At 47.9% G+C, this 26,771-nt stretch overlaps 9 protein-coding genes across 9 annotated transcripts; 5 read left to right on the forward strand and 4 right to left on the reverse strand.

The window, feature by feature from the left end:
- Window positions 1–533: 533 nt before the first annotated feature.
- Window positions 534–1,255, forward strand: J7337_007386 (uncharacterized protein; the record flags this gene model as incomplete). The annotated part of the gene is made up of 3 exons (XM_044825038.1): window positions 534–706; window positions 761–1,067; window positions 1,118–1,255. The coding sequence occupies 3 exons, from the start codon at window positions 534–536 to the stop codon at window positions 1,253–1,255; spliced, it is 618 nt and encodes a 205-aa protein (XP_044680695.1).
- A 2,258-nt stretch (window positions 1,256–3,513) lies between these two features.
- On the reverse strand, window positions 3,514–5,039 carry J7337_007387 (uncharacterized protein; the record flags this gene model as incomplete). Its single annotated transcript, XM_044825039.1, has 4 exons — window positions 3,514–3,704; window positions 3,755–3,802; window positions 3,856–4,773; window positions 4,826–5,039. The coding sequence occupies 4 exons, from the start codon at window positions 5,037–5,039 to the stop codon at window positions 3,514–3,516; spliced, it is 1,371 nt and encodes a 456-aa protein (XP_044680696.1).
- Window positions 5,040–9,000: 3,961 nt separating this feature from the next.
- Window positions 9,001–9,603, reverse strand: J7337_007388 (uncharacterized protein; the record flags this gene model as incomplete). Its single annotated transcript, XM_044825040.1, has 2 exons — window positions 9,001–9,514; window positions 9,569–9,603. 2 exons carry the CDS (start codon window positions 9,601–9,603, stop codon window positions 9,001–9,003), a joined length of 549 nt encoding a protein of 182 aa, XP_044680697.1.
- Window positions 9,604–11,060: 1,457 nt separating this feature from the next.
- Window positions 11,061–12,811, forward strand: J7337_007389 (uncharacterized protein; the record flags this gene model as incomplete). The annotated part of the gene is made up of 2 exons (XM_044825041.1): window positions 11,061–11,311; window positions 11,359–12,811. 2 exons carry the CDS (start codon window positions 11,061–11,063, stop codon window positions 12,809–12,811), a joined length of 1,704 nt encoding a protein of 567 aa, XP_044680698.1.
- Window positions 12,812–13,455: 644 nt separating this feature from the next.
- J7337_007390 (uncharacterized protein) lies at window positions 13,456–14,454 on the forward strand (the record flags this gene model as incomplete). The annotated part of the gene is made up of 1 exon (XM_044825042.1): window positions 13,456–14,454. The coding sequence occupies one exon, from the start codon at window positions 13,456–13,458 to the stop codon at window positions 14,452–14,454; it is 999 nt and encodes a 332-aa protein (XP_044680699.1).
- Window positions 14,455–15,400: 946 nt separating this feature from the next.
- On the forward strand, window positions 15,401–17,014 carry J7337_007391 (uncharacterized protein; the record flags this gene model as incomplete). Its single annotated transcript, XM_044825043.1, has 1 exon — window positions 15,401–17,014. One exon carries the CDS (start codon window positions 15,401–15,403, stop codon window positions 17,012–17,014), a length of 1,614 nt encoding a protein of 537 aa, XP_044680700.1.
- Window positions 17,015–17,429: 415 nt separating this feature from the next.
- Window positions 17,430–18,426, forward strand: J7337_007392 (uncharacterized protein; the record flags this gene model as incomplete). The annotated part of the gene is made up of 2 exons (XM_044825044.1): window positions 17,430–17,502; window positions 17,555–18,426. The coding sequence occupies 2 exons, from the start codon at window positions 17,430–17,432 to the stop codon at window positions 18,424–18,426; spliced, it is 945 nt and encodes a 314-aa protein (XP_044680701.1).
- A 1,316-nt stretch (window positions 18,427–19,742) lies between these two features.
- On the reverse strand, window positions 19,743–20,563 carry J7337_007393 (uncharacterized protein; the record flags this gene model as incomplete). The annotated part of the gene is made up of 2 exons (XM_044825045.1): window positions 19,743–20,463; window positions 20,508–20,563. The coding sequence occupies 2 exons, from the start codon at window positions 20,561–20,563 to the stop codon at window positions 19,743–19,745; spliced, it is 777 nt and encodes a 258-aa protein (XP_044680702.1).
- Window positions 20,564–23,709: 3,146 nt separating this feature from the next.
- On the reverse strand, window positions 23,710–26,224 carry J7337_007394 (uncharacterized protein; the record flags this gene model as incomplete). Its single annotated transcript, XM_044825046.1, has 3 exons — window positions 23,710–24,607; window positions 24,679–25,945; window positions 26,053–26,224. The coding sequence occupies 3 exons, from the start codon at window positions 26,222–26,224 to the stop codon at window positions 23,710–23,712; spliced, it is 2,337 nt and encodes a 778-aa protein (XP_044680703.1).
- Window positions 26,225–26,771: the final 547 nt, after the last annotated feature.

The raw sequence follows: 26,771 nt of genomic DNA on the forward strand, positions 1-26,771 counted from the left end.
CAGCATGACTCAAGCAAGATTCCACAGGAATCATAGCCAATTATAAGTACGATGATTTTCTCTCTGCTCAACTGAGCTACGACCTATCGCTGATTCTTTCTAAAGATGCAAAGTTAGGGATCGGCCTTATGAGGCGAGCTGATAAACTTTTCGTTAAGTAATGTGCTGTTGAGTGACAGCAGTTGAGATTGTTTCGTTAAATTCGTCACGGACTTGACGTATTTAGGACAGGATAGATTCTAGATACTTAGGACTTTTATCACCGAGTTGAATCCTTGATGCAACTTTCACAGACAAAATAGGAAATATTCAAACGCAGGCTCGTCGTCGTCCTCATTTCGTGTACAACTCAGCCTCATTATCTGGCAAGTGAGTCTAGCCCAATCTAGCAGTAACTGAACGCACCCAACTAGGTATCCAACATGGTTCAGCTTCACAGTATAAAGACAGAGCAATGCCATGTCCAAGGAATGGATTTCAGAGCACATTCATTCGGGAAAACATCTCTTACTATTGACTACCACTCTTTCAAAATGCAGACCTTCAACATTCTTTTCATCACTCTTGCTACTACAGTAGCTGGAGTAGTTTCATCCAGCTGCACCCCCTTCCCTGCCTCAATGACCCCGTTCTCTTATGGCTTCAAGGAGCCCAAGCCGCCTGCCATCAAGCCAGAGTACCAAGCTCACTTCGTACAGCACAAGTGGTGGGTATTCCTCTCAACATGTAGCCTCTACTTGTTGCTGATATTAAACCCTAGGAATGGTGAACTGTCACATATCACAGCTGGCTTCATCCAGAACTCCCCATCCAAGGGCTTTGTACGCGCCGATGAAGCGTTTGATGGTGTTCTCGCATCTTCAACCTTTGACTACTCCAATGTCACTAAGTCGGGCTTGGTTGACAACACCCTGACTACCTATGATCCTAAGAAGTCTAAGCCAAGTGTTTGGAGAGGATATGTGAACTCAAACTATCCCATTCTCAATAAGACGGTCTTGATTGACAATGGAGCTGTCTTTGAGGGATTTGTCAAGAGGGATTTCACTCCCAGTCCTGTTGCAGCAGTAAGATTTTCATGCCCCTCGGAAGAGCGATCGCTGACTTTTCATTCCAGTGGAGCATCATGTACCAAAACGCAGTTCCTGTTACAGTCTTTGTCAACGAGTGTGGAGTTATTGTTGGTTACGATTACTTTGCGCCAGAGCTTCGTACCCGGGTCATCATGGAGTTCTTCAACATTCAGGCCAAATAGACTGTTGTGTAATTGATGGGGTTTTTCGCCGCGATGAGGTTTTCCCCAAGTATTCGAGTTCTTAGAGTAAATACCCGGTCTAATAATACACCGTCTTATTCTTATAATGAATTTTTAGTCGAGATATATGATATCTTCTGGTTCCAGACTTTCAGTTTCCCAGAACCTTTATCAACAAATCAGATTGAACCCCCTCTTTAGTGTTCGAGTATTGATACTCCCAGAGCTCTACTAAATCAACCTTGATCCTCCCTGACACAACAAATCCTTTTTGTGAGATTAAATCCAGTAGCCTTAAGATCTCCTTCCTCTTTTGAGAATCTAAAGAATTCGCACCCGCCATTCGTAGTGGAAATATCGCCAACACTCTAGCAATGCGAGAGTGCTCAAGGATCTCCGTGCAATAAGAAATCACACTGGCGACATGAGTATCTATGTCCTTGAAAGTGAGAACAGGGATAACTCTCGAGTTCCAGCAGTCATAAAAGGTGAAGTTTCTGCAGAGAAATAGTTGAAGAGCATGGTAATTTGCCACCGCGAGCTTTTCATAAGGTCCAGATGATTTGATCGATGCATTACGCTGGGAATACCAAGACTGAAGTTCATATTGGTAAAGGCAGCTTTGTGTGGCCAGTAGGTCTAGGTCCGGATGATCGTGTCGTTGATCTTCTGGAATTGACTCTATTTGGTCGAAGAAGCTGGAAATTGGTGAATACTAGCGTAGTCATCCATGCGCTATCAGGACTAACCTTTTACTGAATGAAGAGATATTGGCCATCAAGTTAAGAATTTCGTCCAGTGGACGTGATGATGTTGTGCCATGTTGGTCCATGCACAGGTAGTCGCACAGTACAGTATCTTCGCCGTAGAGAATTGCTCGGTTCACCTCTAACAGCCAAAACATCTCAAAAGACTGACAGCCGAGATGATCAGAGTGACTGTTAATCCCGGAGAGCTCAAGTATTTTTGAAGTGCCATAGAGCATATGCTTAGCCCATTGGCCACCAGAGACTTCGATCATTAACTGCAAGAAGGGTTAGATACGAGCTAGCAGATGAAATGTCACCTTACCTCAAATAAGCCAAGAAGCAATGTACACCAAAGAGTGCCCCGGCAATACAATGCGTCCGGTGATCTGATGTAGTCCTGGAGGCTTGCAAGTGCCTTGCTATATGATTTCAATGCGAAATGGTATGGTGATCGAAGCTCATCGGAAGACCTTGTACTTGGAGACCTGCTGATTTCCAAGGCGCCAATCGCAACTGTTGCCTCTCGCAGTGGTGCGCATGTCTGGATAAGAGGCAAAAAGTCTGGGCCCAGGTATGCAAACTCTGGTGTGAATTCGCAACGTTGAAGAAACAAAAAGAAGGTCTTCAAGTATGTGCTGTCGGGCTTGTCGCTTCTTTGCGGCTGGAGGTTGCTTGTATGTTGAGGCACCACTGAATGGCTGACAAATTTCAGCTCGGACACTGCAACAGCTTGAGGCTGACAGTGCTTCTTCATGCGGATGCAATATTCGCAGGGGGTTCCCCCTTGACACTTTTGTTCGCGTTAGTTGTAGTTGATGATGCTTTGCGATGGCTTTCTAACCTTGATACGTCGCCTTGCACATGACTGGCAGCGAGTTAGCCTTTTACGCTGGTCTAAGGGCCCAACGATACGTCGAGTCTTCATTTGGCGAAGTAATGGGAATGATTGGGTTGTGAGTAGGACAATTATGTCGCGGAAGCCACACAAGAAATTACAAGTGGTAATGTCATTTTTGTTCGGAGTCATGACTGATGAACACGCAACGCAACTTCGTATCGAGGCTCAGCTTTAGTTCGGCTCCACCAGACTTGACTTAAAGTAGAAGCATTTGAACGCACTGGGGCCCTGATCACTGAAAATGCAACCAATCACCAACCTCTGCTATCATCGCCGTATTTGAGGAAAATATTGCAGCATCTTGAGGAATGTTTTACAACATCGATGGTAAATTCTTGTTTTCACCAAAGGTTGTTCAGACTCCGCGGTGACAGAGACTCAATGAAAGTATTATGATTAAGTGCTCTCTATTGAGAGCTATTCTAATTATGTTTCTAGGATTTTCCAAATTCTGGATTCCCTCTAGACGATGTAAATTCCACTTTTCATTACCTTTTCCATATCAGCTTTTGATAGTTCCCAAATAACGCCGCCTTATTGTGATTATCCCCTCTCGGGCACTTTTTATAGTATTATGTGAAAAATAGAAAGCTGCAAGTCGTAAGACCCGGCTACAACCTTCTGCGGAGGACGAGCCATTTCCCGAGTAACAGAGATCGTCCTGTGATAAAGAATATGGCAGCTAGTACGATGATAGCGAGGTAGAAGCAACCCAGGAGCTGAGCGCCAAGCTTTTCCAGCAAGATTCCACTCAGTGGGTTTGCAAGGAGGAGCGCAACAGCCACACACATGTTTGTTGAGCCTGCCCCAAGTTAGCAAGTAGATCTTGCCAGGAGTATAAAAAGGACTCACCGAAGTACCGGGCATAATCTTGTGGCTCACAAGTCTTTCCCGTACATACTGCAGTTGTTAGTAGTGAGCGCAGCTAATGATTTCACGTTTGATGAACTTACATGGAGACAGTACGTAGAAAGATCCAGAGCAATAACCCCAAAGTGCAGTAAAGGTATACATGAGAGGAGCTGAGGTGGTGCTGAATGGGATAAAGATGGACGAGATGAACACCAGAATGACTAGCATCGTGGTGATCATAGCATTGAACGGCCCAACCTTGTCTCCCACGAAACCAATCGAGAAACGACCCAAGCAAGAGCATGCACCCAAGATAGACAGAAGAGTATATCCGTCCTCGGTAGAAAAGCCTGCTCCTCTTGCGATAGTCGGTAACAGGCCACTGATTCCATAGTTGACAAACTCAACCATGCAGATACCGAGGGCAGTGACGACAAAGCTCAAAGACTTGAAAGCTGACAAATCTAAGCTGAAGCTTTGGGGCTTTTGAACCGTTTGTTGGCCTTCTGTGAGGCGACGGAATGGAAGATAGCATAACACGCCAAGTGACGTGATGCACGCAATGACGAGAGCAACAAGCCTCATGGACCAAGCCCAGCCAAGCTTGCCAAAAGTAGCACGTAGCATCATGGGATAAATAATACCACCAAGCGAAGTACCCATAACAGCAATACCCATGGCAAGACCGCGGCGGCGAGTAAAAAGCTTGCCGATGACGCCGATAGCTGTGACGGCACCGATACCGCTCCCGATGCTGCCAAAAAGACCGAGACAGAGGATGAAATGCCAATATTGCGTACACTGAGCTAGAAGGAGGAATGTAACGGTGGAGAATGCAGCGGCGATCGGGCCGAGGATCTGAGGACCATAGCGATCTAGGATAGAGCCGATCTGAAAGTTGAAGATGAGGGAGAGAAAAAGGTAAGTTCCTGATATCCATCCGACTTGGCTGACACTATAGTTGTTCAACTCGTTGAGGGTGAGATGGGACTGGATTGTGCCGAGGGAGTTCATAAATCCTTGGGGACTTAATCAGCAAATGCGTTATTGGGCTGAAGGAGCGATACGTACCATAAGAAGATATCAGGAATAACATAGATGCAAAGACACAGAGCCAGGCACCGATGTCTGACTCGAAATTTCTTTTGTCTTGGTGTTTCTCGTTGTCTATGCCAGCGGAAAGGTCTATCTGGCTTGGAGGTACCGAAGTCGCTGCGCTTTCGATGTCTGGCGTTGCCGCGCCCTCGCGGAATAGAGTAGGTGAAGTTGACCTTGATCGATCCATATTGATAGTTTTTGTTGTACTTCAATGTGTAATCAGATTCTCACTGTTGAATACAGATATCTTGTCTTGAGAGTACTGTCATTGACTTGTATCCTATTTATACAGTAAAAGTACCTGACGTCCACCGCCAACAATCTCCACTCACGATATATCTTCACATCATGAGCCTCAACACAAAAAAGAGAACGTATCTCTCGCTTGTTCACAATCAACGCCATTCTCCGATGCCGATCCCAAGACTCAGGCCTAAAGATTTGAAGAAATCTAATAATGGCCCAAGCTCGTTCGATCGACTCGGCCAGACCCGCCGTGTTGGGTCAGGCATCTTGTGTTGCAGCTCCACTTAGTGGACCGCTTGACTAAAAGACTCGAGGTCATGAGCGATTGCGACACCAGGAGAATAGTCATAATATCCACGTCTCGGCCAGATTCTTTGTCACGGATTTCGTGGTACGTCGCTACGTACTTGGACCATGAGGTTCGGTGAGTATCGTGGTTGTGCACGGGAATAACGGAGATCCTCCGCCGCCAGGTCAAGTACACTCGGTATTGCCACTGTTAAATGCCGACGATCTGACTTTGGATCGGTGTGAGCTCGGGTACCTTGTATAATACCAGGATTTCGTGTTTGTTGTTTTATTTTAGATTTTCTTAGCTTATTTATTAGTGTTTATATCGTGATCTTTCCCGGCTGCGCTAGGACTTTGGGATCCGCATCATCATATCATGTTGAGGCTGACTCGTCATGTCACTTGGTATCGCCACACACTGTGTGTTCAATGCGGTTTTAGCATTGTTGGTAGTAATTATAATCTCGAATCTTGCTGACAATCGTTTCTTGAGGAAAATTCTGCACGGTGAAGCATACACCGTACCTGCTCGCTGTCTTCGTGATGTTTTGAGTCACTAATTCCAATCCCTCCTTCGATTGTTCTCCGATTGCAGGAGTTATAGATGTGGTGAGCGTGAGCTCCCGAAAAGTTCTTAAGAGAGGTCTCCGGACTACAATTAAGCAGCTTGAGTGACCACCATTGCTTCACTTCCCTAAGCTTGATCGAAAGCAACCTTATACGTTTTAAGGTGACATTCAGTTCAGTACTGCTCCTCAAGTAACGCTACAAAACTCTGAAGTTACCTTACGCAGCATCAGAAACTTGTATGGCCCAAGTGTTGATTCAGCGAGATACAAGCTTACAGCTGAGGGTTGGCTGCGCTGTTGGAAAGGAATAACACCATGAAAAGAATGTAAGTGATCAAAATATTGGGTGGGGTTTAACACTGGCTGCGACGTAGGTCAGAACTGAGCCAATCCGGCAACCTCTTCTCCAGGAAGATAAGATAGGTATGAGTCCTGCCAGTACAGGTCTCAACAATGATAGCACTGAGGCTACAGATCTCTCCATTGTACAGGGTACCAGTAAACCCCCTCCCGTCCAAGACAGGAAAGAATACACTTGAGAACTGACTAGTATCCATGTCTCGTCAATCTCGTGTGAGATGCATCGTTTCTACATGCATAGACCTTTGTTGCGACTCCAAAACGAGGTGCATCAAAAGGTCCTTGCATCCAGTACCCGCCCAATAACTCTAACCCCAATAGCCTACTCGCAAGCTACCCCTCCAAGGAAGTCGGGGCATCGAGAACCAATAGATTGCATGGAAGGGCGATATTCCGAGACGACTTGCCAGATACAAAAACAGGCACGTAAATACTAAAGAAAATCGGGCATGCACAGCGCAGTTCAGCGGCAAGTTATGCAACTATTGAACGGCACAGCACTCCCCGGGGAATGAATCTGCGCAGCCGCAGGTGATCTTCCCGTCTGAAACCCTCCGCATTGATGAAATAGGAAGCTCGAATTGACTGTGGAGACGATTTATGCGCGGGACGTTTTTCAGCTGAAAACTCGATGCAACGTGAAATACGACTTGCATGAGACTAGTGAATTTGTATGCAAAGCAGATCAGAATGATCATTGTTATTGGATGGAGCTCGGGATATTTGTTTGATCTAGAACTGGTGTCACGAGATGGATACTACCTTCGACCGTGCAGGTAACCCAATACGAATATTCATAGCGAGTTCTCGTTGTCGAGATCAGTCCACGTTGGTGATTGAGGTGCAGTAAGAGTTGAAAGATGCAGGAATGGAGGGGCGGAGGTTTGGCTCCAGACCGAAGGCAAGTGAAAGGTTTCCTGTGATTAGATATCACCTGCGCTCTTAGGGATGCTCTCAATGTATAAAAGCCCTGATCTCTTCTCGAATAACCAGAACTTCAGAAAAGACCTTCGCCTTCAAGCAATCGAAAAACGTTCTCGCTCCACACTACCTCTTCACACCCTCCTGTAAATCACACCATGTCATCCATCTTTCTCCCCTCTGACTAACAAAGCATAACCTAGAACTCATCACGATGGTCAAGCCTCTCTACGTCGTCTACGCCCTCTCTGCTATCGCAGGAACTGAGGCATGCAAGAGAACCTGCTCTGCCTCCAACGACGCTGGCACCACCTGCAGCTACTCTTGCACCCAGGTTTGCTCCAGCATCTCGGCCAAGCAAGCTCGTGATACCTTCCTCGCGGCTCTACAGTCCGGCGGCAACTCGTGTTCTGCTGTTGGAACTAGTGGTGTCTCGTGCAGAAAGACGGCCAAGTTTGGAAGCTGTTATGATCATCACTGGTCTTGCGGCAGTGGCTGCTAGATTATTCACAAGGCGGAGAGCTATATAGTTGTGCAAGATATTGATGGAGGGCATAAGTATGATGCCGAAGTCTATGCAAGTCTGAACCTGTAGTTAGTCTTGGTGGATGTCATCAGTATTTAGCCAAGGTCTCTTCAAATCAACAAAGTCTATTGATTCGATCTTCATCGCACTGGGCGGCCTGTATCCGTCGTGCATTGGTTCACATCAAATTTCAATGGGCTAGGGTAGGCAAGAAGATTTAAACTTCCTCTCTCCTAAGTAGTGATAAGACATGGGCAAGCTAAGTATAGCTTTTTTTGTACTTTATATCACTTCGCTTTTCTGTTTTGGCTTAGTTTGTAAGCCTTCTTGCTCCATGCAAATGAGTAGATGGTAGTAGTCCTTCCAGATTATCCGTTCACCTTTGACTCCGTGGATTCTCATAAGAACGCTACTCGGTGCACGAGATTGTCGGCGGCTCCGCTTACGTTCTAATGGAGTACACAGATTATTCTACTTATTGTGACGTCGGTTCCCTTAGTTGACAGGCTGAGTATCTGTGCTCGCGATAGGCTCGTCACTTTAGCGAATTTGAATTGACTCAAACACCAAATATTTTGGCCAACTAACCGCGTATTTCTTCGGCATTATCGGTGTACCGTAGCATTGGTAATTTACGAGAGGCCATAATTGTACTTAACGCATCAATACTCACTACTGCTAAGACGGCAATTGATGTCATGCTCTAAATCTTAGTACCGGAGACTATTGGTTTTAGCGCAGGCGGATATTATCTCGTCTTCAGGCTTTTGTAGTAAGAAGCTTGATTTTGAGCTAAAACTTAGTGATATACTCCGTGAGCATATCTATTATCACCGTCGGCAGAAGCCACGGTATAGCGCCGAATAGCTGTGGAGTTCAATATCACCTCGGTAGATGGCAAGTTCCGTGCAGTGGAACAGATCCGAGCCGACTTAGCCGTAAGACCCTGAACGCGCACGGGCGAACACCCTAAAACTGACGTTGGTGCCACTATCGTGCAAGGAACCCTTGCATTTGCATTCCTGGAACAGTTCGCTTGACGTTTTTGCTTTCTGGAACCCAGAAACACTAGAATGAAATGCGTTAAGATGATATGACGAATTCAGATGCGACCCAATCAACACTATGATCCTCACCACGCCGCTGGGCAGAAACAGTTCGAGACTTTTTGTAACAAGCATCTGTCACTTATGCATTGGTATCTTACACTAAATGTTACTAACAAATCGTAATGTCTACCTCCCATGATAGTGTCCCGGAGTGAGTTCTCCCCTATCCGCCGGTCCCTGAGCTGAACTAATCACAATTTCCGTCTTGCGCATGATTCCATCCTCCTTGGCCAAAATGTCCTCTGCACTATCACCAATCTGCTTATCAACCCCACTACCCAAAGGTTGCAGTCCGCTTCTTCGGGAAAGGTTCTTGCGGTAAGTCGACTGTAACGCGTAACCGGAATTGTTCTGCGACTTGCTGCGGCTGCGACTCCCCACGCGGGACTGCTCGCTGAAGTAGCGAACAAGAGGGGCGAGTGTCGGGATGCAAGCGACGATTATTCCGAGATTGTTCTCGACCATTGACCATTTGATGAGACCCGCTGAGTCGAGGAGGTTGGAGAGGGATTTTATGGTCTGGATGCGGACGATTTGGATGATGGAGATGAAGATTCCCATCGCGAAAAGACCTAGGAGGACGACTTTCTTGCGGTTCGGCATCTGGAGCTTGAGTAATGTCGGGAAAGGGAGCATCATGCTGTATTTATCACTTGTTAGCTATCCCTTTCTGGCCAATCTCGTAAATACTCACACGACAACGTCAAATACGATGGTGATCGAGGCCATTGTGGTATACATAGGCACGCCCTTTAGACACGAGCCATGCGTGATGCTCAAATCCCATTGTTTTCGAACCTACGAACAGGTGGAGTCAGCACAGCCAAGTATGGAGCACGCCTGAGGGGCCACGTACAGGTGTACAGAGGTTGATCTGCGCAATCAAGAACGAAAGATGGAATAACGTGCAGGCAACAGCGACGCCGACTGTCACTTTGTACCAAAGTCCTGAGGCCATGAACCTCAGGTACGAAATTAAAAGGCTGAGCTTGAACCCGAGAATACTAGAAATGTAGCTTTTTGTCGTCGGTAAGTATATGTTCGGTATCGCGAGGAGTCGATCTTACAATGGCGCGCCTATGAATTGTAGCTGCAGATGATGTTAGCCTGCGACCGACAACTGAGAGATAGTGAACTTACCAGCATGAAGTTGTAGTAGTTCTGTTGAGGCAAGTCGTCAAGTTTCTTCAATCCAAGTCCCCATTTCGTTTCTAGAATGTGTCAACTGGTGATCGGCAACACTGAATCTTAGCGAAAGTATACTCACGTATCACGGTAACAACAGCGAATCCGCAGCTCGCGATCTGTTGCTGATCAGCATGTCTGTCATCTGGAGATCGAATGCAGATCCCTTGTTACCCATGTCGCGATGATGATCCAGTCATCTACAAACAAGACGCGTCAGTACCGATAAACAGGGAATTGACAGGCCTTTCTTACCAGCTCCCAACGACTTCAGCATAAACCCTCTGACATAAACTCTCAGGAGAACCGTAAGGAGAGCGATGGATGTAAAGACAACAGCAATGGACGTGATTTGAGGGCCATCGGTTGGCGAGCCGCTCGGGGCGTTGTAAGTCCAGCCTGACATTGGAAAATATGCGACGACAGTATGGAAAGCACAATCCGGAAGAGTACAGCCGACTTATACATCACTCTCTAGAAAAACAGAAACTTGATCACTTCGAAATGAGTTCCAGTGCCGAGACCATGGTCTGATCCGACAACCCCAAACTCAATTTGGCAGGTCGCTTCTCCTCGAGACGATACGAAATGAATCTTCATGCAGGGGTAACTGACAGAACGTTCATGGACCATTCATAGTGGATCTTCTCTCTCGGCTGTTGAACCAGACTGTTGAACCAGACTGTTGTGCCGGTGAACCTAAACATCCTAGCCCCAGCCCCGGCCCGTAAGCCACTTCCGTGCCTTTTTTCCGCTTCGAAAGCGCACTATCACCGGTGGGACTAGCTCAACAAAGACATTGACACCGATGCTAGCGATGCTTACGATGCACGAGGAAACTCTAATAGTATATAACCCAAAAAGTAAAAAGAGACAAGAACCACTCTCTTTTCTCTGCAAGATCTGCAACACTGTAGCGTTTTCTGTGAGTCACACCCTCTGTCTAACTGGCTTGTTGCTTTTGCTCACGCATGTAGTGTTTCATCTGCAGGACATCAACCATGAAAGTGACAAGCTTCGTTACAGCCGCTGCGGCGTTCTCCACTGCCCAGGCGTATGCCACTACCTCTAGCTGTAAATGCTTTCCTGGTGATGCTTGCTGGCCTTCGGATAACCAATGGAAGAGTCTCAACACGACTGTCAATGGTCGTTTGATCAAGACTGTTCCTTTGGGGTCGCCTTGTCACGATCCTACGTACGATGCTGCTCAGTGCAAGTACCTTCAGGACCAATGGCAACATCCTGGTATCCAGTAAGTCTGACACTGATGCGGTGTAGCCTTGTACTAACATGACTTAGCATGAACTCCTCGTCGTCGGTCATGGCGCCTTGGTTCGCTAACCAGAGCTGCGATCCCTTCCAACCTGAGTCTCGTGCCTGTGAACTAGGAAACTATGTTCGCTATGCCGTTGAGGCCCAGACCAATGCTGATGTTGTCAACACCATCAACTTTGCTCGCAACAACAATATCCGCTTCGTCATTCGCAACACCGGTCACGACTATATTGGAAGATCCACTGGTGCCGGCGCCCTCTCTGTCTGGACCCATCGTCTTAAGGACATCAAGTTCAAGGATTACAACGCCAACGGATACAAGGGCAAGGCTGTTACTCTTGGTGCTGGTGTCCAAGGCTTTGACATCCTCAAGGCTGGAAACGATGCTGGATATGTTGTCATCGGCGGTGAGTGCCCTACCGTTGGTGTCACTGGTGGCTATACCCAAGGCGGTGGCCACTCCGCTCTCAGCACAAGCTTTGGTCTATCTGCGCAGAACACTCTTGAGTTTGAAGTCGTCACAGCAGACTCTGGTGTTGTCACTGCTTCTCCCACCAAGAACTCTGATCTCTTCTGGGCTCTGAACGGTGGTGGAGGCGGTAACTGGGGTGTTGTTCTGTCCATGACCGTTAAGGCCTTCCCCGATGCCAAGGTTGGCGCTGCTACCCTCGCCTTCTTCAACACCAACAACGATCAGGCTACCTTCTACAAGGCTATTGAGACTTTCCACTCCAAGCTCCCTGCCATGGTTGATGCTGGATCTATGGTGGTCTACTACTTCACCAACACTTTCTTCCAGATTGCTCCTTTGACCGCCTTTGGCAAGTCTCAAGATGAGGTTCAGACTCTTCTCGCACCTTTTGTCGACTCGCTTGATGGCCTGGGCGTAAACTACACCGTCAAGTACAGCCAGTCAGCAAACTACTACAACCACTACGACACCTACTTCGGCCCTCTCCCCATTGGCAACATCCAAGTCGGCATCGCCCAGTACGGTGGCCGCTTGATCCCCCGCGACACCATCGTCAACAACAACGAGGACCTCACCCAAGCTGCCATTAGCATCGTCGAGCAAGGCGTGACATGGATCGGTGTCGGCACCAACGTCGCACCCTTCAGCAACCCCCAGAAGCAGTCCCTCCTGCCAGCCTGGAACAAGGCCCTGGTGCACGCCACCCTCACAACACCATGGAACTTCACTGCTCCCTGGTCAGAGATGTTGGATCTTCAGAACCTCATGACTGATACAATCATGCCCGAGATTGAAGCTGTCACGCCCGGCAGTGGCGCGTACATGAACGAGGCGGACTTCCGCCAGCCCAACTTCCAGTCGGAGTTCTTTGGAGCCAATTACAACAAGTTATTGTCTGTGAAGGCTAAGTGGGATAAACAGGGATTCTTCTATGCCAGGAATGCAGTTGGCAGCGAGCAATGGACCGTTAGTGATAACGGCCGAATGTGTCGGCCAAAGTATTAAGCAAACACTTGTGCAATCGGACTGCGTTCACATGAACCGACAGGCAGTACCAATAAGACGAGTGGTTAATTATAATAGTACTTTGCTTCTTAATATATAATCCAACGCACTAATTCAGCGAGAGCATACCATCTGAGCCCTAAGGTTAGACAATGCATTTCTGCGCAGCCCTATGTCAACAGTCTTAATCCTCCCTTGCGACGGCCGCCACTACAATTCCTCCCCCGCCAAGCTCTTGAGACCGGATCGGAAAACCCGGCTGAGACAGTGGCGTTAGTGCTCTCTTAAAAGGCTACTTTATCGTAGGGCGCATCATCTCCCTGATTTTCTTGGCTGTCTTATATGCCGATAAACTCAACACATGATGGGTCTAGACTCAAATAATGTCGATGAAAGAGATTAATCTTGAGCACTTTTTTCAAAGTGGCTTACAGTAGTGAGTTATTCGGAAGACACGCAGTATTGTGGCGCATTGCAACTCACCCTTCAACCGTCCAAAGGGTCACACTGTCTGAAGTATCCCTTAAAGGGGAGCATCTCCTCTTTTCGACTAAATATGTTAATCCCCGCTGCAAATCCGAGCCCACCGTCCTTCTCCATTTTCCCAGACCCTCTTCAGTTACTACCTCTCTCCACTAGCAAGCATGACGATTATCACAAGGATACGCACCTCCAAGCCCAGACGAGCTATTCTCGTCACCGGTGGGGCCGGCTTTATTGGCTCCCATCTTGTCGAGGCTCTTCTTGCTGAGGGCGGTTGGAGAGTCGTCGTCGTTGACAACTTTGATGAGTTTTACGACCCAGAGATCAAGCGCGCCAACCTTGCACCTCATCTTCTGAACCCGAATCTGAGGGTTTACGAAGCCGATATTGAGGATCTCGAGGCACTTCAGACCATTTTCGCTGACAATTGCTTTTCCGCTATTGTTCATCTGGCAGCCCGCGCTGGTGTTCTTCCATCATTGAGCCAGCCCAACAAGTACTTCGACACAAATGTCAATGGCACTCTGAACCTGCTCCAGTGCGCCAGAGAGTTTGGCGTCAAGCAATTCCTCTTTGGATCGTCGTCGAGTGTATACGGCCTTGGTGCCAAGGCTCCATTCAACGAGAACTACAAGAGCACACAGCCCATCTCTCCCTATGCAGCATCCAAGTCGGCGGGTGAACTGCTTTGCCATACATACGCTCATCTTTATGACATTCGCTGCATCTGCCTCCGTTTCTTCACCGTCTACGGTCCTCGCCAGCGCCCAGATCTCGCCATCCACAAGTTCACAAGGCTCATCCACCAGGGCAAGCCTATTCCTCTCTTCGGAGATGGGTCTTCCCGTCGAGACTACACTTATGTCGACGATATCATTGATGGTATCTTTGCTGCCCTCAAATATGACGGGTCTGACTACGAGGTCTTCAACCTTGGAGAGTCGCAGACTATTCAGTTGAAGGATCTTATCGGTGCTCTTGAGGACACATTGGGTCGCAAGGCGCGCATTGATAGAAAGGGAGAGCAAGCCGGCGATATGCCCATCACCTACGCCGATATTTCCAAGGCGGGTGCCATGCTCGGTTACAAGCCGAAGACGCAGGTTCAACAGGGCATTGTCAAGTTTGTCGCTTGGTATCTCAGCCAATGTGGTCCCTGATCTCGGGCTCTTTTCTCGCGTAGTACTAGTAGTATTTTAGTGGCTCTCGGCTTGGGTTTCGGGGTTCGGTGTATCTGTTGTTTATGAACTGATGGATTGTACACGCTTTAGGTCTTTCTTAGTCAGTTAGTTGTTAAATTGTAATGATTTTGAACATTAATCTTCTACTATAGTGACTTGCTCGACTAATACTGGGGAAAGGAGAAAGATACGGAGATTCATCCAAGCCCGCCTGCTCCCCACGATGATGATGCTTATTTTGAAGTTTATAGGAGAGGAACGCTCTGAGTGTCGCGTGTCTCACCCGAGTCTCATAGTTAAATAAAAATCCTACGATGCGGCTGTCACGGCCACACGGACGCGATATGCTTATGTTTTAGACGTGAGTTTTGCTTTGAGAAGGGCGATGCCACCCTCAATCAGACTCGTGTGTCAGACATGCCATTCTTCTACATTCGAATTCCTCTGGTTCCGAGGCTCAACAAACTAAAATACCAAGCTAAATTTTTACGAAAAAGGAGCGTATCAGTGGCGTAATGCTGCATATGTAAATAAGAATATTAAGCTCACGACATTTTCAACGGTTCGAATGGGGGGCCCTCTCCTCACACTACTAGTTATCAGCCGATCTGACGCAAGGGGGTGTTAAGCTTGCCACCATTCTTCTTCCCCAACCATGAAATTGATTTGTCTCAAGCCACCAACCAAGGCAAGGGCAGATCAGGGGTAGCCGCTATCTCCTCTTCTTAAACACTACGATATTTCACCGTCAACAAACATCCCCGCGTCAATCTCGACAGGCATCTGACTGCCAATTTTCCCTTTCAGACATTCATAGTCGTCATTTTCATCGCCCATTACTACAGCCCTTTGACTATTACACTCGTGTTCGCTGACCGAAATACTGTGGCTGAGCCACAGCCCGAAAGCAAACATCAAAGCTAGCATGCTCTACCCCAACCCGAAGCCCAGTAGGGCACCTCTGTCGGTAGTCTTGAGCACACCCATAATTTACAAAGTCATTCCTGTCTCTCTGGCATTAGCTCTATCTTTCTATGCTTTATCCTGGTGGTCGAAACTGGAGATAACGCCAGCAGACTGGCAACAGGGCAATGTCAACACAACGGAACCAGAGGCCCCTGTTGACCAGGACCGTCGGTTTGCCTTCATTATCCCCTCCTCGAACCCAAGTCCGAATCTATGCAAGACAATCTTCAGCTCGCTGGCCTTAGGCTACCCAAGCCCAGTTATCATCAATTGGGGAGTCGACTATAGGGACATCTCACATTGGAGGCTTGGCAAGCATCTTCCCAAGATCACCGGCTTGGTGAACTACCTTGACTCAGTCATGCACCCTAATGCTACCGCAGAAGAGAAGCTAGAGGAAGACGATATCGTTCTCACGGTTGACTCCTATGATGTCTGGTTCCAGCTCCCTGCTCAAGTTCTTCTCAGTCGATACCATGAGATCAACAGAAGAGCCAACGAGAGACTGCGTAAACAATGGACGCGAAAGGATGTGCCCATACCGATGAAGCAGACAATCATCGCGGCATCGCAAAAGAGTTGCTATCCTTCTAATTCTGAACGATACGGTGTGGATTTGAGATGTGATCTTTGGCCTGAGTCTCCTTTGAGACCAGACCTCTATGGACCGGAGACTGAAAAGAACACTACCTTCTCTCGCAACAACAGACCTCGATGGATCAATGGCGGCATGTACATCGGCCCAGCAGGCGATATGAGAAGGATGTTTCGCCGCGCCAAGCAAAAGATCGAAGCAATGGTTGGCGAAGGTTTCCCTTTAAGGAGCGATCAGGGTATGATTGGCGAACTCCTCGGTGCGCAGGAAGTCTGGCGCGAGTTGCAAAGACACAACCACGTCAATGTTGATGTGGAGGACTTCGTGGGGGAGAATTACGAATTTCACGTTGGACTTGATTACGCTCAGGAGATATCAGCACAGACTTTCGCAACTGAGATCAGCCCAGAGAATGACCTCTTTGACGCTGACTTTGTCGTTTTGAGCGACCAAGAGTCCATCGAAATGAGCTCTGAGGTTCGCGGTATATCACCAGTACGGTTGAAGGGTATCCCAGATGATCTCAAGTCTGTTCGAAGCCCACTGGTCGAAGACGGCAAGACCGTTGACTGGAGTGCCATGCCTCTGTATACCGATTTCTTCCTCACAACAGTGCCAGCTATGCTGCATCACAACAAATTCAAGGAAAAGCGTGAGACATGGTGGGATAGACCGTGGTACCACCAGAAGCTGCGTAGTCTTGTCAAATCCGCTCTGCTACCCAGAGAAGGAAATGAGCCTCTAACTACTGTTCAACTTGAGGGCAGCAAGGTCAGATACTGGGCAGCTTCAGCAGAGGAGGCTGACAGATATCCTCGCATGGGTACGCTCAATTCCAACTTGACGGTCTATGATAGGTTTCCAAGCATGGAGATCAACGAGACATGTCAGTATGGAAGCCGGAAGCCGCGGGGATCTAAAGCGACATGGGAGGAGGAAGTTTTCCGTGATGGTGGTGGAGAGTTCAATGGACTTTGATTGATTAATTGTCATGGATGATGTTAATGCCGCGAATTGCGAATTCTCACATGAGCTTCGTTGACTTGGGTCGTGATGCCAGCACATTGAACAAGACTCACGAAATAAAAACCAGGAGAACTCAACGATGAGTATCCAAGGGTAATTTCCGAGTGCATGAGGCTAGTACCTGTGGCGTTGAACTATAGTGGCCGTTAAACTCCAGAGCGTTAGTTGACAGCCCGTAGCCCCGCTTCACAATCGATAGTCTGTAGAATTGGCAGGGTTTAACGCCAGCTGAAGAAAACGCTTTTACCGGCGATAACATTAAGGAGTCAGGACGGAGAGTTTATCAAGGTGTTGCGACCGCCACTGACATCTTGTCTGTTTTTCAAACTGCAGGCACTCTAATTCTGACCTTAGTCTCTCGTTGGCAATGCGCTTTTACGCCTCGTTTTCGCTGGCCCTTGGGCTTGTGGCTGCTAGCCCTTGCAAGCCACCGTCTTCCAGTATGTCTTATTCCCAGACAATGAAGTCGCGATAGCTAATGAACCCAATCAGCCGTTGTGTCAGAGGCTATTTCATCATCTGTTGCGACCGACATCTCGAGTACGCTCATCGAGTCTGCTTCTTCCACGATTGACTCCACCGCGACGACTACTGAGACCGATGTCGTTGCAACCTCGACCTCGGCCGAGTCCTCTGTAGTCGAGACTTCGACTGCAATTGGCTCGACGAGCACCGACTACACCGAAGTCAGCGTCTCAACAACTGAGTCTTTACCCGAGCCGACCTCTACTGGTACGACTGGTACGACTTCTGAAGCCACTGCTCCAATCGATACGACTACAGCCCTCACAACAAAGGCTTCATTCGTTGAAACAACTACAGCTGTCGCTACCACCACCACTTCCGAGGCAGTTCCAACAGGTTTTTTCCTCGTCGCGGGTGACGGTCCAGCTCTAGGAGACAAAGTCAAGTCCAACGGCGACAGTTTCACTGCCATGGTATTCGGCGACCGTGGCTCGAGTTTCAACCCCGTTCGCTTCCTAGTTGACGAAACCAGCGGCGAGCTCCAACAGGACGGCGTGACCGTCTGTGCATTCTATCAAGCCGGGCTCCCTTACGCCATGATCACGCGGTGCGAAAACGACAGCCTCTACTACGGCAGTGTCCCTCTCAACTGTGCATCATTTGGGGCTCCTGGCACCTCTATCAGCTGCAGTGCTGTGAAATTGGACTGTCAGACAACTGGACCGGGTTCCTCTCAGGCGTGTACAAGATCACAGGATTCCGATTGGGACACGTTCTATATCACTACCAGTGGTGATTATGTCTGGTATCTTAGCTCGGGGACGTTGCAGAACGACTTCATGACCAGGGTTGAAGTGTTTGTTGATCATGTTGAGGTCAGCCCTCCGGTACAAACATAATCAACAGTCCCGTCGTTTGGTGCTGTGGTCATGCAGGCATAAATGGGTGTATACCATCAGCCTCACTTTCAACTATCTGACGATGCCCCACTCTTTGACCTTATCATCTAAATCCAACTTCAGCCAGCGTAGTTGCTTTTTGGGGGGGTTAGCTGAACGACGATTATGCTAGAGCAGCCGCTCTGCCACGCACAGAGATTTAACATGCCCAAGCTGTCCGAGAATTTATAGCAGATCTATCTAATAAATAAACATATCTATTCAAGCCAAACTAAGAGACTTTCTCTTCGATCAGATTCCGGGGACAGATGTCAGAAAAGGCGGAAAACGATGAGGTTGAAAATCCACCAAGACTGGTGATTAAGATGATTGAGACATATGTTTCGATTTGTCGAGCTCGAACAGTATAAACCATCTGGCTTTCTTTATGCGCGACTGCGCAAGCGGACACCCAATAAAATGAATGATGGTGTTCGCTGCGCCGCACCGAGAACGCCTTGTTTGTTTCATTGGCACTCAGCCAAGCTCCCTCCCACGGACATAGCCAATCATAATGCTTACACAGCCACCGAACTGAACTGCCTGCCAACAATGGCCCCTAAAACTAGGCCAATGCAGCGCGCAAGCTGGACCAACCGCCATAATTTCAGGTATTTAAACATCGCCTCGACCTCGACTTGTAACTCTCTAACCATCATCTACATTACGGCAATAACCCATTATCCTTGCCACTCATACTGCCTTTTTCCAACCTCAAAGCGTTACCTACCCTGATACAAGTCTCATCCAATATGCTAGCAGGGCCAGAAGATGCTGCCAGCTCCGGCTTGGCACACCAGGGCAGCTGCATATATCCAAATGCCACGATTTCTACCATTCCAAAGGCCACAACCACCACGAATCAAGATCACATTAACGTCGCGCAAGAGTTCAGCTCTGTAAGTTACTCATCTCGCAAAGTGACCTTGGGTAGTTGCTAACCTCTACGAACTATTCAGACGCTAAACGAGCTACGAAATGGAAGGGCGAAATTGACACAATCGCAGGATAAAGCTATGGCCGTCATGGTATAGCTGCTTTTACGTTACTGGGGGCTGCAAGCTGGTCTTGGTTAAACCCTCCTATCCATTGCCTGTTATAAGACACGAGGTAGTGTACAATAGTGTAGATTGCAGAGATGCCTTTAGCTCTATTCATAGCCTAAAGCTAACCGTATTCTTAAAATGCCTGGAGATACAGGCTATAATTAAAAGACCGACACAATGCTACCTAGGCAGAATAGTCGCTTTTCTTGACCCAAAGTATAACCACAGCTCTTAATAGGTTAAGTAAATGCACTTCCCTTCCCACCCGCCTTCTGTAATTACGTGGTCAAACACCCACTTCCCAAGATCTTCTTTACTCATGAGGTATCCGATCTTAGGCCCCGGTTCTTTAACACTGTGTTCGTCACTGGCAACACCCCATTCCCAGCCAACTTTAAGCTGCCCGTCGCCCTTTGCCTTTCCATCTGTTAAGATCAGTGGCCGCATGAGAACAAAGTCCCGTACATGGCGACCTCCATCTTCCAAGATCAGATTTTCCATCTTTTTCTTATCTGCTAGCGGCCCTCCCACAACGTAATGGTATGGCAGATAGACAGGCAGAGGTATCCCTCGCTTCCTCCCGCATCCGGCAGCGCTTACAGCCACGAGGAGAGGTTTCTGTGAGCTAATAGTGCCGGTGATACCAGAAGCAGACAGGTTAGAGAGGGCAGTGTAGATCACTTTGATGGTATCTTCACAGATAGTTGTGTCTTGTAGCGGGAGAGGTCTCGTAATACTCCAGTCAAATCTAGGGCGTGAGCCGACGCCGCTGAGTATAAAGTCAACAACGAACTTGGCGTTGGTTGGGCTGACGAGGGCTTGTGCGACGGCAGTAGGGTCCTTTACATCGCCGCGATGAACGGTAAGATATCGGTCAACAATATCCGATGGAATACCTTTCTGGGTAATCAGAATATTGCGCAGCTTGTCCGGGTTCCTAACGACTTGTAATCTGTTAGCAAAGGACATGAAATAAGTGTTAGACACGAGACGTACAAGCTGTACAATAAAAGCCTTCGCGTAGTGCGCTTTCTAAGGCTGTTGCCACACATCCTCCGGTAGCACCAAAGCAGGCTATAGTTGGCTTTTCCTGATATATCATCGTGTTAATTAGGGTGGCCGATATGGGTGACTGAGAATATAGGATTTAGAGAGTTCAAGGCAGACCTCCAGATAGATTGACGACAATTAAATGTAAGTAAGTGAAGACAGATCGGTTTACTCGAGTGAGAAGATCAGTGTTTTATAGCATACCGACCAACTGACGACACTTTCCAGGTTTTCCATGCAACGCGTACAAGAGGGTTACACTCAATTACCTATTTGAACAAATTCATACCGTTTAACCGAGTTGGTACTAGCGCGTAACGCACTTGCAGCTGGTAGCCTCTACAGATTACTAAAGCAGATTGCGATGAAGTAAGCTTACATTAATCGGCTGGAAGCAAAAGGTCCATAAACAGCTCAAATTTTGCACATCAAAATAGGAGCAAATGAGTCGGAACGACCCAAGTCCGATTCTTCTCCAGTGTTGACCACCAGAAGGATTTCGGAACAACCCAACGCCTTCTCGCAATTCCTTAGTGTGGCTCGGCATGTCTAGTGCCCCGAATTCCCAGTACTCTCGGCTTGATTCCTCCAATATGCCGTATAACGAAGACGATTGGCATGGTATCACAAATCCCGTGGAAAGAAGGAAGAGACAGAACCGCTTAAGACAGAGAGCCTGGCGTAAGCATTTGCCTGTATCTTCATTCTCCAGACCCTCAGTTAACACATCTTTAGGTGCCAGAAAACAGACATCTCAAACTTCGAGCACACGTGGCGAATCTCTCTACCAAGAAGACTATGATATGCTTGTCGGTGTTAACTTGCACAGCCATACAAGCGTCACACATGACTCGTCTATCACAGGGACACTTCAAAATCTCGAGGTCAAAGTTCTCACTCGTGAAACTCAATGGCCAGAAGTAAATGGCCGGGTTCAAAGTGAGACTCACAGACTTATACCGCCACTGTTGCAGTACTCGGCATTCACTGGTGCGATTCAGCCACCACGCCCGATCGTTTTCCCACTCTCCGCGGATCACTGCCTTATCACACTGGTCCAGTACAACGTTGTTCGTGCCTTTCTGCAGAATATGTCCCTACTCTCGCTACTACATCACCTGCCGCCAGGATGTCGTAGTTCGTTTGGCGTGTCTGAAATTGATACTATAGCAGTGAAACACATTCCATCGGATCTCCAGGCAACGTCCCTGCAGCGGTCGAGAACCCCTCCTTTCTGGATCAATGCACTACCTTTCCCAAAGTTACGTGACAACCTGATACTTATGGCTGATAGATACGACAGCCGTGAGCTTCTTCTTGACTTGGGGCTGAGAGTTTACGAGGGGTTCAATGACATAGAACGATGCGGCTTTCTGGTTTGGGGACATCCATGGCTTGCAGCTTCCTGGGAAGTGAGCGAAGGGTTTGTGCGACGATGGGGCTTTTTGTTAAAAGGCTGTCCGGAAGTAGTTGATTCGGCGGATCGTTGGAGGCTGTTGCGGGGTGAAGAAAGATTAGTAGTTAATGTATAGAAATATCGTTTAGCTTTATTCAATGCATGGACTCTGGTACCCAGCGGCAAACGGCACCGACCATGGCACAATGTTGCTAAGCTAATGGTATTGATCTTTATCCCGGCATATCGCAACTATCCGTTGTTACCTTATGTTTGATCCAATGTGGAATCTTTGGCTTGTCTTACACAATAGAGAGTGCTGGACTAAGACGTTCCTTAGTCCCTCAATTTTGTTGGCCTCTTGAATCGAAAACCTAGACACATTCGGAAAGAAAACGAATATTGAAGCGGAGCACGGCCGCTCCTTCAGACTGACAACAAGCCCGCAACTTACGACCTGTTCTTCTCTCAGAGATACCTCAAGGCCCACGTGTCCCACTCCTTCATACATTCACTGGTGCTGGCAATTTCCCGTAGCTAAACATCACTAGGCTAGGCTCAGGTAGCCAACTGCCCAGAACCAGAAACGTCCATCTTACCCGTTGTCAACATCTGAGAGAAATGTCGATATAGCTGTGTGGTTGCGCATTATAAAGAATCAAGTCATTTAACATTCTCTCTCATGTTATCCTTCTCAGGTTCGGAGACATGTCGATTTCTTTCAAGAAATAGATGGGAGATAATATAATAATTAATAACCTACTAGATAGGACAGATAAAGATAATAAAGCTATTATAAGCTTAGTAGCTTCCTTTAATAAAGATTATATTCTACTAAATTAGAGGTAAGAGCATTATATTCATTCTAGCTATATATAAATAAAGACTTACTCCCTTATTCTAGGGTATCCTGAGTTAAAGTGGAACCATTCTGATCTGTACCGTGGATTCTGGTCACAGCCACACTACTGAAAGCACAGCCTCATTCCTCATCCAGTGACTGCGCCACGTTCTATACGTTATTTACCGCGCTGCCGCGTATATAACGTCAGCGCCCGTCAGCTGAACGCCAACCTTAATTCCTCAATAACAACCTCATATCATCGACCTAAACCTCGATCGCGCACCCTAAATTCCATCTCATCCGCCATTAGAATGTCTTCCTCTGAATCTGCGCCACAAGAACTGTCCGAGATGAGAAATTCTCAGTCTCTCGAGACCAATCAGCCCAAGTCTCAGCAATCAATGGGTAAGATAACAACGCGCCCAGACTACTCGCGCGCCAAGTTTGAGTCTTGATACTAACATCGCGCAGACTCCCAGAAGGCACCTGAGACTACAGATCCTCAAATGGAGCTCCGTGGAGGTGGTGCCTGCGACGGCAGACTCTGTGGCATCATTCCGTGCCCGATTCCTATCAATTGCTGGATCATTCCTTGTCCTTGCTAGAAGAATAACCTCGATGGAGTCTTTCGGTCCTTGTTTGCGTTTTAGTTTTGCAAGATGCTCGTCGTATACCTAATGCTGGAATAATCAATAGTAATGCTGTTTTTTTCACTCATCATCTTGACGGTTTTCATGACGTCATCTCCTCAAAGGAACTGGAATATTCCGCGAGACGCGTTACTTGGACTCATGTATGAGGTTTTAACTCATTGCAAAATGCACATGACATATGCCCAGCATTAGGGTCTTCTGCAACCAATCAAGTTCAGTTATAGTTCTTTGCTAACGCTATTAAAACTATCGCATTCAATCTTGGCCAATAATGACGTCGCCCTTGCGAGATTTGGGTAGGACCGTTAGCTTCTCCATCTTACCAGCCTTCACGGTCCCTTCGACTGTGGTATTACGCGGAGCCCAGACCTTGAACCGCGCGTCCCAAGTCTTGGGCCAAGCAGCAAGCAATCTAATGTCGTCCCCAACAAAAGTCTGAATAAGCTGCTCCTGGAGTCCAATAGCAGCAGAACCATAGTGATTAAGATCCGGAGTCCAGTCGAAGTTAGGACCCTTGAAAGTCGGGAACTTGCACACCTTGCTTGGTGCATACCGATCTTCCGTCATGGCAGTAGCGTTGGCTGTGAAGCCCATTCGTGCAAGCCAGATAACATCCTGCTTCCAGCCAGTGTTGCCGTGGAATGAGAACGTCTCGGTGTCGTAGAGATAAGTGTTGATAGCGTGCGTGAGGTTAGGAAGGCCGAGACCATACTCGGGCCAAGGGAAGACAGTGTATAGCTGAGGGACTTCACTATTTTGAACGCGTGTGTACGCTTCGGCTGGAGCAATGCACGTGTGACCCTGTTGCTGGCGTAAAGTGTTTGCAGGGATCTTGGCCAGGTACTTGGTGTAGTAAGTCTTGTTCTGGAGTGTGTACTCGTCGACGATGACGAGATCTTTGACGACTTGACGTAGACCAGCGAGGGTGGAGACGGGGTTGTAAGACTCCTTGTATGTCTCGGCACCAGAGCCTGGATAAATGACGAGGGATTCGTTACCGGCCATACCGGTCAAGGGCCAAGGATTGCGCTTCTGCATTTCCCGAGTGTAAAACTTGTCGAACCAGGCGAGTTGATACTCGATGAACTCGAGGTACGGTTTGACATCAAATCCGGAGTAGATGTTGGCCTGTAATATCATGTCGGCAAACTCACTATGAGTCAATTGTTAGAATTCCCCATGTTCGATCTTACAGAAGGGAAAGTCGTAGTGGGCAGTACTTACTTGGCCGTGTCCTGCACATGGTTCAACCAGACATTCCAAAGCTCGCCGTCAGGAAAAAAGCCAGGTCGCGGAGTATTAGCATCATCATCATACCACTGCGCATTATACTCAAACACATTTGATAAGCCGGTGTTGTCAATCTGCTCCAGGAAGTACGCAGCATCGATGTCCTGGTAAACCTGACCACGTAGAACGGCGTTGGGAGTGATGCGCTTGTAAAAATCAAACTGCTGCGTCATGATATCAAAGTCACCCGATCGCAGAAGAGGCCAGTATAGAAGACGCTGGTTCTGAGCAGTGAATGTACCGCCACCCCAGCGGCGATAGTCGGGTGTGTAAGGACGCCAAATGTTGACATAGATGGGATCGAAAGTCCAAAGACCGCCGTTGAACTTGGTGGGCCAGTCGCCCTTGGCATTGCATCCCATGAGGTATCGCCAGACCTGATAGTTCTTACCGACCTGGAAGCCTGCATCCTTCTCGCCCTTATCTTCATTGATGATGATGTAGGATCGAGTCCAGTAATCATGCCACCAAGCAAGAGTCGCGTCCTGGGTGTTCTTGACTGCAGTCTTAATGACCTTTTGAAGACCTTTGTACCACTCATCGTGACTCTCGGTCTGAGCCTGATACATCGCAAGAGTAATCTTGAAAGATTTTCTAGGTGATTTGGTCCCAAGATTCCAGGCTTTGTACGTAGTGTTGATATAGTGGCCGTTCGTGACAGCGCCAGGTTTCAGCTGCTCGGAATGAACAAAGATACCAAATTCATTGTCGCGCATGGGGTTGTACATCTTATCAGAGTGCTTCTCAAGTCCCTGCTGTTTCATCTGGAAGTTCCATAGATCCAGCTTCTCATTACGATGGCTCATAAGTACACCATTCTCATGGAAGCCAATCTTGTCGGCGTAGGTGGTGCCGTTTGCGATCTTGGAAGTATAGATACCCCATGAACCCTGGTTGCGCTCCTCATTGATAATTGGGCGGTCTTCGTAACGCCAGTTTTCGTAAGCAACCTTGACGGTGATCTTCTCGGGGCTATCGACCTCAATGTGCACGACGGGGTTGAAGACGTCGACCCAGATCTTGGCAGTCGCATTGTCTTCGCCAGTGTACTTGACGTAACCGTCGTTGAGTAGCAGTCTTTGTTCGAATGATTTGCTGTCGAATGGATTAGGATCAAATGAAAGCCTGACGCGACCAAGCTTCAGCAAAGAATTGTTCTCGTCAAATGTCCCGCTCTTGGCGATGTACATGAGGATGGTGCCTGTTACACGGTATATGAGTAAATGAGAAGTTTCGCATCAAAATGGGATCTACGATTTGAACGTGGGAATGCGTTGTCGGAGGGCACATAATTAAAGACTGGCTTACCATTCTCATACCAAGTGTTTAGGCCAATATCACCGCCGCCGAGAGGCATAGAGTCAGCGGAGCCATTGATACCAGGTTTATCCCAGACAACATCATATGATGCAGGGAGTACAGCCAGCACACCGGTACAGCAAAGCAAGAGCACCGGCAAGATCCGATTGAGGTAGCCCATGGTCAGTACTCCGTAGGTATACCGTTTATAAGTTGGGATAGTACTCCGTAACCAGAGATAACGCGTGGCTACAGCAGTTCCTTAAGTAGATGCCCCCCCCCAATTGTTAAGCTACAGTAGATTTGTTGTACATCCCTGAACCTGGACTACCCCTCTGGATTACGCTGGGGTAGTAGCGTAAAATGGGAATGACAGCAGCGTCATGACATTGAGGACTGCTTAGCACGACCGGCTGTCGTGTGGCGAAACCCGGTGATATGAGCGAACGCGGGGAAAGACGAACGACGATTACCCCCGCGATCTCATGGCTATCAATTACTTAGATAGTACGATAGTCTTTATTGTCGCGTTGTATCTCGGCTAAAATGCCATGAGTTTCCGAGTAAGGTGACATAGCTTGGTTCGTGAGATATTAGCGCCCGGTAAACATCGGCGAACTCCACCGGTCAATCCATAAAGAGTTTGTCGGCGTCAGATCAGGGCGGTCAGCATACCAAAATTGACTTGAGATGAACGTATCAGAGCGATTGCTTTAATGAGACTCATA

The sequence above is a fragment of the Fusarium musae genome, chromosome 5 (genome assembly GCF_019915245.1).
Source record: "Fusarium musae strain F31 chromosome 5, whole genome shotgun sequence".
NCBI lineage: Eukaryota > Fungi > Ascomycota > Sordariomycetes > Hypocreales > Nectriaceae > Fusarium > Fusarium musae.